Here is a 10,133-nt window from a genome sequence, read left to right as displayed (position 1 = left end):
CGCGCCCGCGTGAGACCATCGCGCAGGCGCAGTGCTCTCCGGTCGCGCTTCCATCCGCCGCGCAGGCGCAGTGCTCTCGGCTCCCTCCGCCATCCGCCGCGCAGGCGCAGTTCCCGCCCCGCGCGGCTGCCCGCGGCGCCGCCTGACGGAGCGGCCGCGCTGCCCCCGCCGCCGCCTGAGCGCGGCCCGCGGCGGAGCTGGTGCGGGGCGGCGGGGCCGGGCCGGGCCGGGGTAGGCGGGGAGGGAGGGAGGAGAGGGCCCTGGGAGGGCGTCGGCGCGGCTCTGAAGCGGCCTCTCCTCTTCTGTCCCTCCGCAGGGCGCGGCGCGCGGAGGCGGCCCGGGATGGCGGCGTGAGGCGGCGGCACCGCGCCGTGAGTACGGGCCCGGGCCCCGCGGGGGGGAGGGGAGGCGCTGCCGGCGTGGCGCGGCGCCGGAGGTGGCCGTCCGAGGGCGGGAGGGGTGGCGGAGGAGCGCCGTGACACCGGCGGGCTCGGGCCGCGGCAGCGCTGAGGTTGTGGCCGTCGACGTAACCCTTTGCTTCCCCCGCCGCTCTCTCGCCCCCCTCCTCTGTAGCTGTGCTCGCAGCGCCGGGCGCCCCTCCCAGCTCAGGCAGGCCCGGAGGCGGCCCCCAGCCCGGCCGTGCCCAGCAGGTACGGGGCGCGCGGCCTCGTGCCCTCCGCGGGACCCCGCGGCTGCTCCGAGCCACCCCCAGGCAGGCAGCGCAATAAGTTCTGCCGTACGAGCGGCGCTCGCCGCGTCCTGAGCGCGAGTACAACACGAGCATAGAATAGAACACGACTGTAGAATCACCAGCGTTGGAAAAGACCTCCGAGATCATCCAGTCCAAACATCCACCTGCCACCGGTATTTTCTCACTAAACCACGGCCCTTAGTACAACATCTAAGCAATATTATACGTGAAGCTCTCAAATGCAGCCCACAGCGCTGAACTCTTCACGAGCCTGCTACCAAAACAACCCATCTTACAAATGCTGTCCCAGTGCAATGGCTTCCCCCTTTCCAACCTGTGTGTCACAGCTCCTCAGAACCCACTGTGGTTTTGCCTGTATTTGTGAGGCAGCAATCTGAGCCGTCAGGCTGTATTCACATTCGCACATCGTGGTATTGGAGACACAGAAAGTTCCGAGGCGGTCCACGTGAAAAATGATGTTCTTTAGGGAACGTGGAATAGGCCAGGAATGTTATGATTATTGGCAGTTAAATAAAGGCCGAGGAGGTGGGGAATAAGATCCAGTGATAATTAAATTAGTACAAAGGAAAATAGCAGCACTTGACAGATGTTGATGTTTGTATATTTCTACCATAGAGCTAACTGACTTAAGGTTCTGCTTCTGTGATTTCCTGCTGCCCTCTCTCTCCTATCCAGAGGTTTATCAGCTCTTTATTGGCTCTAATTGTGCTGCTGTCCAAGCAGGCAGGTCAGTGCAGTAACTGGACACTGTCTGATCAATTCCCCAGTGAAGTAATGAAGCTCTAGAGAGCAGCCCTGGAAATGGTAACAAGTGCCTTAGCAGATGTCCACACTTTCCATGAAAGGAGCGGTGCTGCGGATTGTCTCTAGCTTGAGAAACCAGAACACTTTGTAACCCCCGAGGCTCGATTAATCAAGGATTTGCTGCTCTTTTGGAAAGCGTTTGCAATTCTATTGCACCATTCCTGAGTCTCCAGCAAGTGTTCCAAGGCATGAACTTATCCCAGAATGGCATAAGGCTTTTGCCAGAAATGGAAGGCTTTTTCCAGCTGAGTCATACTGGCAGATAAACTTAAACTGGAGAAAAAAAAAAAAAACAAAAACACAGAAAAACAGCTGGAATTACTAGAATAAAAGCTGACATTAAATCTCTGATATTACAAATAGGTCTTAAAAGTTCAAACAGTTGTGGTTCGTGGTTGTTCTGTATGTCTGTTTTTAAGAGATAGGGTTGACATGTAGAATGCTAGCCTACTCTAGTTTTGCTTAGCTGAAAATAAATTAAAAAAAACAGTCACTTAATAGCTTTTTCACCTCTTACCCCCAGTGCTTTGGATATTGTGTATTTAGCAGCTGTTTTGGACACTGGACAGTATTTGGAAGTTGGTTTTAAACACATGCTGGCAGCAGGAAGTTCTGCCCACACACACATAGCTTAAAGCTGCATGGCTGCAATGAGGTTCTGGATTTGAACTGTTTTAAGCAAACTGTACTGTAGGTGAGCCGTATGCACAACAAACTCAGTGCACATCCCTGAGGCATGCTTTAAGCATACACACACTTTAACTTGGGAGATTTGTATCTAGATATGTGGCTTTTAGTTCCCAAGCAGGAATTTGAGCTCCTGGGAGAGGGGTCAGTGGACTGCTTAAGGAGCTAAGACGTTCTCAAGAAAGATATTAACTCAGTACTGGCATACTGATACAGAGAACTTGCTGGGTATGAACACTTCTCAGCCTCACGATCTCTGGATTAGCTTGTGCAATACCAAGGAACACCTTGCTAGCTCCTCACATGGATTTAATACAGAATGTAAATGATCCACTGCAAAATGCTAGACTTGTGCTGGGCTACTCGCCTTTGACTTGTCCTCATTAAAGCTTTGTTTTTCTTTCTGGGTGGGAAAGGTGTGCCTGTACGCTTACATAGGGATCTGAAAGTCCTCCCCACAAACGTGCCAATAGGAACTGCTGGATTTGAATGGTCTTGGGAGGGAAGGAAGAGGAGAGAAGGAAGGAGGTCTTGGGGAGGAAGATGAGAGAAGGGAGGACTCTGCACGTGGTTGCAACTGATTAATAGGCATGTGGAAAAGCATCGGTGTTTGCTTACCAGTGAAGTGTGCAGGGAACCTCCCCACACTGCAGGAGCTGGTAGGGAAGAGGCTGCAGCAGCGCCTGGAGATCTGAGGGGAGCCCAGAATGCTGGCCATGGAGAGAGGAGCAGGAGTATCACGTGCCGTGCTGCCGAGGGGGCTGAAGCAAGGTGGTGTGGCTCTGATGGCTGCGGAGGAGCCCGAGGTGGTACATGAAGAGGAACTGGTGGTAGACTCAGCGGCCGCCAAGTCAGATGACTTGAGCACTCCTGAGGATAGCAGGACAGCAGGCTGCTAAAGAATGAGATGAGTCACACAGGCAGGGGAGAACAAGAGCAACTGGTTGAGGGAAAGCAGGGTGTGTTGTGAAACAGGGAGATGGTAAATGTGCTGTTGGATGACAGGTAATTATTTGTTCTGGGACACGGTAATCTTTTGCTTGGATCACGAGGAGGGGACAAGGAAAGCAAGGTAGGAATGTCTCATTTGCAAGTTTCACCAGCAGACTATTGCTTGAGAATCTAGGCAGATCTGCATAATCTGCATGCTGTTACAGCTTCAAGAAGGGACTTCCTCTCCTGGGCACTAAGGGGAGTGATACTTCACTGTTCAGTGAAGAGCTGACAACGGGAGGCAGCAGGAGGAGGATTGATAGCTTGGAAAGAGAACTTCATCCCACTGCCTGCAGTGTAAAGGATTTCACACTGAAGAGTGGGGAAGTGCATGAGTCTTAATTATGGAAAATCCCATGAGGAATACAGGGATGTGAAAGTTTGAAAGTTTCAAGTAGCAGTTACCTTGTCTAGGATCAGCTGTGGGATCACATAGACAATAGTTTTTTCAGCCCTTAATTGGTGTACAGTTAAGAGGCACAGGAGAATAAGAGCAAACTGAATACACATACAAGAGTAACTGTTCAAATGTCTACATTTGTTTGAAGTCTAAGAGTTCTGCAGATTGAAGGGCACTGACATAAAACTTGATAGTAAAAAAAAGACTATGAAGTGTCTCTTTATTCTGCAGAGTGGTTTTACTGATTGCTGCAAGCAGCTGGCTCTTCCAGGAAGTGCCAATATTTAACAACGATTAACTTTGTCTGGGAGCTGTGTCTGTAGTGGGAAAGAGACTGCAGGAAACTTCAGGGAGAGAGCACTGAGGAGGATGACTGCAGGTTGTTGATTTAGTACAACTTAGCTTATTCAAAGCAATGTGATCTCTGCCTAAGCAGGTCAGGAAATAGAAGGTGGGGTAGTAGGGTTCACTTACCTATCTATTTAAATCTCTGTTAAATCTTTTCTCAGAATAATTCCCAGTTAAGAAGTTACCTAATGATTCAGCATTACTTTTTCCTCCAGAAGCAGCTAACTGATTCACAGAGCCAGCAGACAGCATGTTTTGCTACGGAATGAGTAATCGTTAATCCCAGTTCGCAGATGAGGAAAACTGGCGTGGGACTAGACTTGCCCTTGAAGATGTGAGGAGATGAGCTGCATAAGATAGGACCAGCACTGAGATTTTATTCCTTCAACTTTACTTGAGTTACATTGCAATGTAAAATAACTTCTTCCCTATTCCTTCGGCTGCCTAATTGAACCCCAGCTGTCCTCTCTGCAGGAGAGTACTCTCTTGCAGGACAGCCAGCACAACATACTTCTCCCAAATACTCTTAATTTGTTTGCCCTGGAGATTTTGGCCTGCGCTACTTTTCACTAACATTAAAATAGATCCTGCTGCTAGGTACACAGTGGATGGCAGCGTGCTTCCTGCTTCTGACACCAGAGCTGATTGGTACCAAGGAGCTTACTAAGCTGTGAGACACAGATCTGACCTCAGTGGGGGTTTGGAAGAGAATCATGTGTGGTTTTCTCTTGGCTCTTCTGTGCACTCCCTCATTCCCTTTCCCTTTGCCAGGAAATCCCTTCTTCTGCCAACAGGAGCCAGAGGAATGTGCTGTTTGTTTACTTTCTCACTCTTTCATCCTTCTAACCTTCCCACACCCCCAGCTCTAATCCAAACAGGCTCAGCTCAGCCCTCCATCCTTCTGACAGTACTGGTCAGCTGAATATTTTCAGATAAAAGGATTGCTAGAAAAAAAAAAAAAAAAAGATTATTCTGACCAGGGTCTGCATAGCTGGAGCAAGGCTGGGGCTGTCCTCTTGCATTTCCTTCTCTGCCTTGGCTGGCAGCTGCTTCATTCAGTTGGCTGTATATCACCATGACGTACCATAGGATAACAGGGAAGAGCCCACTTCCCAAGCTCTATTTCAGCACTCTCCCTTGTATAGTCTCCTTGTACCCCATCTCATTCTTTCCTTGCTTCATAAACTGAAGAAATCTTGTCTGTTATTTTCCCCAAGAATATCTCCTAGCCTGTAATGCTGCTATCTTAGATGTCTGAACTCCATTCTTTTGCCCTCTTTCAATAGTTCTGTCTTGGTAAAAATATATCTAGGGCATTTTAATATTTTTAAAGCCCTCTGAAATTCTTGAATGAATGTTTGAATTGAATTGCTTAGAAATAAAAATCAAAACAGCACAGTGTATTTGATCTAGTTGCTAAAGATAGAAGTGTTTTTCCTGGACCTCTGGTGTGCTGCCATCCCTGGTTAGCAGCCCTTGAAGCTCACTCTTTCCACAAGGTTTTATGATAATCTAAGTGAGGAAATCCTGTGTTTACTGCACTTATGAAAATTGCCATTTTGAGATTGTCCTCTCTTTGATTCATTTGCATACTTTGTCTTATCTGACTTGAGCTGATTGGCAAGGATTATAAATCCCTTAAGCAGGGACTGTCCTGCCCTTTGTTTTGCAGCATGGACACTGTCGGGGCTTTCCTGGGCAGCTGCATGCCTGTATTATTTTTTTCTTCTGCTGTTTAAGACGTTAGAATGGGTCTGTGCTTGGGGAGGAAGCAGTTTGGGTTCTTAATACTTCCTATAAGCATGGCTAAGCACCAAACCTGCCATTTTTCCCTTCCTTTATACCACCTATGAGTTTTACCACTCAACCGTGTGTTTTTCCCATCGCTTTTAGGCTTTGGGCAGCCTTGGATAAATACATGTGTAGAAAAGGCTGCAGTAGCTTGTTTTCCTTTCTGTTGTTGCCCCTTCCACCTTTCTGTGTCTGCACTGTGCTAAAGAAAAGTGTCAACCATTAGCCAGAGTAAGAACCTAAGAAACAGAGCACACAAGGGATACATTTCTATATCAGCAATAGAGAATCTTATCCCCAGCTGTAGGCTTCAGAAAGCAGAGTTTCCACCAACTGAGACACACCAGAGTTTAGTACTAGAAGTTGAAACAGCAGCAGCATACAATGCTTGAGAATGGACAAGCTGTAGGAGAAGAGCTACTGTTGATCTGTTTGCTGAGTGTCTCTGACTGTATTTTTAACTTCCCCCCTACAGGAGAGCCCACCTGAGGAGCTGCTGGAGACTGGAGCACCCAACTGCTGCTGCCACAAGGCCCCACCAGCCAGACACGATGTACTGCCTTCAGTGGTTGCTGCCTGTCCTGCTCATCCCCAAGCCCCTTAACCCAGCGTTGTGGTTCAGTCACTCAATGTTCATGGGCTTCTACCTGCTCAGTTTCCTCCTGGAACGGAAACCTTGCACAATTTGTGCCTTGGTCTTCCTGGCAGCTCTGTTCCTCATCTGCTACAGCTGCTGGGGGAACTGCTTCTTGTATCACTGCACAGGATCCCAGTTGCCAGAATCAGCTCACGATCCCAGTATAGTGGGCACCTAGAAAACTATTATCTTCCAGTTTGCTGACAGCTCTGGTTTTGCTTTTAAAAAGGGGGGGAGGGTCTAGGGAGGAGGGTGGGGGTGTGTTAGGCATGTGATTGAAGTAAAAACAGCCTATTTCCTGTAACGTATGTGTGGACTAGAGTGGTAAATTCCTGACCAGCCCTCCCACTCTGCCTGTGAAATTTGACTTGTTTACTGTGTGAACTCTCGCAGCGCCACCTGCTTTTTTAGAAGCAGAAATCTTTTTTCCTTCCCATGTCACTGGGAATGGACACCAGCCCTCCTACCTGAGAACTGGTGGAGGAAAGACCTGTTGGCCTCTGTCTGACTGTTGCACGGTGGTGGAGTTGCGTGTCACTCTCTTGTTGGCCACGATGGTCTAACACCGATTCTGCTCAAGTAGCTCCAGGATCCACTCCATCCTTCAGTTTGTGGGGAGCCAGCCTTCCCACCTTGCTGATCAATGGACAACAGCTCAACAGCTCACAGATGCACTTGGCCAAAAGCTGCTGGAGCCAGAGGCATTTGAGTCATCTCCTCCTGCTCAGCCTGCCAAAGAGATGTGTGCACTGCCCAAGTGCTTTCTGAACTACTAATGCTCCAAGATCATAGCCTGAAAGCCTCAGTTATGCTGCTGCTTTTATAAAGCCTCACAGGCAGCAGAGACTGCCTCTTCCCCTGCTAGATTTCCAGGGTTTACTGAACTATTGACTGCAACAAGATGTGTGATTTTCAGAATCTCTACGAACCTCACCTGAGAAAGCTAAACAGTGACCCAAACGTCAGGGTGTGGGCAGAGCAAGAGAAGATCCTGAGGTGGAGGCATGACACGAAGCCATTGATGCCATTAGTGGACACATGATTTTCAGTGACAGTGTTCTCAGGCCGAGGGTGACAGAAGGTGCTGATGCTATGGCTTGGTGATGGAGGCACTGGGTACTACTCTGACTTCTCCCTGGTTCCCCTGGTTGGTGGTGGGTTGCTCGCACATGGGCACTGTTGTGCAGAGCTTTGCCCTGCACAGTACTCTCCGTAGCAGTGGCTCTTGGGGAGCCTTCCCTGGGGCAGCAGCTTGCTTGTGAGAAACTCTAGGTTAACACAGAGTATTGACTACGGTGTCAGAGAGCTCCCTCATTTGCCATCTGCTCATCTTCGATCTCAAAGGGGAACGCAGCAGAAGTGGCTGCTGCTGTCCCAAGGAAGTTCAGGCTATGAAATTGTGAAACTTCCGGAATATTGTTTGTTCATTGCACAGCTGTTCAAAATGTTTAATAAAGCTTTATAAACTTTGGTCTATGGACTACTGCCCTGACTACTGTTCATCACAGATGCCTTAGCCCAGCAGTCACGCAGCTCAGTATCATTTTGTTCCCAGCACAGTAATGCCAGAGTCTCTAGCAAGAGGCAGAGCCCGTTTGCCTTGTAACTCAGTACTGACTCCTTGTGAACTGTTTAACCTAACCCTGGGCAAGCCAAGGAGCGTACTGGCAGTCCCCAAAACAAGCTCATTTTGCACACAGCACAGGAGGTAGCTTCTGGCTGCATCTCTGCACTCGTATGACAGATTCCTCTCCTTTCCTTGCAGCTTAAAGAACTAAGGCCCAGAGCTGACAGCCTAATCCCCACGCCAGCGGGGAAGCGTTCCCTGCAGACACACACTGAGCCCATCCCACGCTGCCCAGTGCTGTGCCTCGTGTCAGCCCCTGCCCTGCCCACAGCTCTGCTCAGCCCTGGGTGAGACGGGGCCACGTAAGCGCCGTGCCTGGCTGCAGCCAGCAGCACCTCGCAGTTATCAGCGTGCGTGGGAGCTGAAATGCGCTGCTGGAACCAAAACCAACCTCTGCCCTCACTCTTAGCCACCAAGTCCAAGTCAGAAAGCATCCAGGGCATATCAGTGTTTCTACATTTCAAAGCGTGTGCCACATCACCAAGAGCAGACGTGACAGCTCTGACACCAAGCAGGCTGACGGGGATCCCTGTAGCTGTCAATGGTTACAGCATAACTAAGCAGGAGGGAAAGGTACGCCTCTCATTTGCAAGGCATGGCAGCGCAGTCGGAGCGCTCTGAGCGGCTTTTAAGTTTTGTTTATTTAAGCTGGGAGGATTGTTTTATTTAAGCTAACGCACTCATCTCTTTTAAGAGCCCATTTGAGTTGCTAACTAACCAAGCTGCACTTCACTGCAATTTAAATAAATCCTAGCCACAAAGCCAGACAGTTTGGGTGAGAGCAAACCCTGCCTTCACCCATCAGCCCGGCCCAGGACGCGGCTGCGGCTTCCCCAACGCCAGGCCTGGCGTGGGGAGCACAGCACTTCAAAAGAGGGACAGGGGCGACAGAAAGACAAAGATCTCTCCCCGATGTGTAAGAAGCGTGCTTTTCATGGTGCTCCTGCCCCAAATGTATGCACAAAGCCCTCACGGAGTGCAATCTGACGTCTCGGAGCGCGGAGATACCATCTTCATTTTGAAGATGGTAAATTAAAGCAACTTCATCACGGTCAGACAGACAGCCCGAGGTAGAGCAGGAACCCAGCCGAGATCACATCCCATGCTAATGCCCTGATCCTCAGCTCATCCTCTACGAAGAGACTGTGAAAAACCAGCCTGCAACTGCAGAACAGGTCAAACCCGACCGCGTACCAAAAGCATCATCAATCACAGCTTGTGCCTGTGTGCTGCAGGTTGACAGAGCCCGTACAAGTGCAGTGCCTGCTCCAGCTGCACAGCAGCTCCCTCAGCATCGCCACGCTCCCCCAGAGCCGCCCCGCCAGGAGGGCAGCACGGCTCCAGCACTGCGGTCCCTGCCTGCCTACAGGGCCACGCAGTGATGAGGAAAGCAATGGGGCTCAGAGCAGCGCGGTGCCAGGTCCTGAGGAGCTGCAGCACTGCCCAGAAGGGATCTGGCACAGAACATCTCAGCACCTTGCTTTATAATAAGGTGTCCATCTGCCTCGTGTTCCCTGGTTGCAGGAGCCTTAAGCTGTCCTTTTGCCTTGCCATCGTAACGAGGTCATTTTTTAGGTCACCCAGCAGAGCAGCAGCACGGTGGGGTCAGGAGAGGAAAACCACGTCAGCCCTGCCACGAGCACACCCTGCTCTGCACCAGGAGCCCTTCTGCTGGGTCTGGGCTATAGGAGAGACCCCAGATCCAGGCCAAGGCTCACTCCAGGGCACCGCAGCCCACACAGTGGGTTGGGGCTGCTCCCCACACGGTCACAAGCACAGAAGATACACGGTGGAGTCTCCCACATCCCAACCCCAGCTCTGCAGAACCCCTGCCCCGCTGCAGAGACAGAGCACAGGGCTGCAGCAGCCCCAGCAGGGCACAACCCTGTCCCACCCATCACACACAGACTGAGGCACTCACCAACAAGCAATACCCTCTCCATCACTTAATTACTTTAGCAAGAAGTAAATCATGAAGCATTAAACGCTTAAGACGATGAAATCGACTCACCAGCCCTCAGAGACAGAGCAGCACTCGGAGCACCAGAACCACAACGGGTCACTGAGGCTCATCCACAGCCCCTCTCTCTGAAGTCCTATTCCCACAAATCAATGACTTCATCACCAACTGAGG

At 50.5% G+C, this 10,133-nt stretch overlaps 1 protein-coding gene across 4 annotated transcripts; it reads left to right on the top strand.

Moving 5' to 3' along the window:
• Window positions 1-108: 108 nt before the first annotated feature.
• On the top strand, window positions 109-7,847 carry BLCAP (bladder cancer associated protein). Of its 4 annotated transcripts, none has more exons than XM_046902780.1 (2): window positions 109-375; window positions 6,211-7,843. In XM_046902780.1, the coding sequence occupies exon 2, from the start codon at window positions 6,287-6,289 to the stop codon at window positions 6,548-6,550; it is 264 nt and encodes an 87-aa protein (XP_046758736.1). In that variant the 5' UTR covers window positions 109-375; window positions 6,211-6,286; the 3' UTR covers window positions 6,551-7,843. The 4 variants fall into 4 exon arrangements, with proteins under 4 accessions (XP_046758736.1, XP_046758737.1, XP_046758735.1 ...); XM_046902781.1 differs by having other exon boundaries at window positions 263-864; XM_046902779.1 differs by lacking the exon at window positions 109-375 and adding an exon at window positions 2,701-4,278.
• Window positions 7,848-10,133: the final 2,286 nt, after the last annotated feature.

Source organism: Gallus gallus, chromosome 20, assembly GCF_016699485.2.
Source record: "Gallus gallus isolate bGalGal1 chromosome 20, bGalGal1.mat.broiler.GRCg7b, whole genome shotgun sequence".
NCBI lineage: Eukaryota > Metazoa > Chordata > Aves > Galliformes > Phasianidae > Gallus > Gallus gallus.
This window is presented reverse-complemented; position numbering and strand designations above follow the sequence as displayed.

Excerpts from the sequence above, each read along its gene's own strand:
- BLCAP (XM_046902779.1), top strand. The coding sequence starts at position 4,238 with ATGAGGAAAACTGGCGTGGGACTAGACTTGCCCTTGAAGAT. Across the intron at positions 4,279-6,210 it reads CTAGACTTGCCCTTGAAGAT|GAGAGCCCACCTGAGGAGCT; the intron begins GTGAGGAGATGA and ends TCCCCCCTACAG.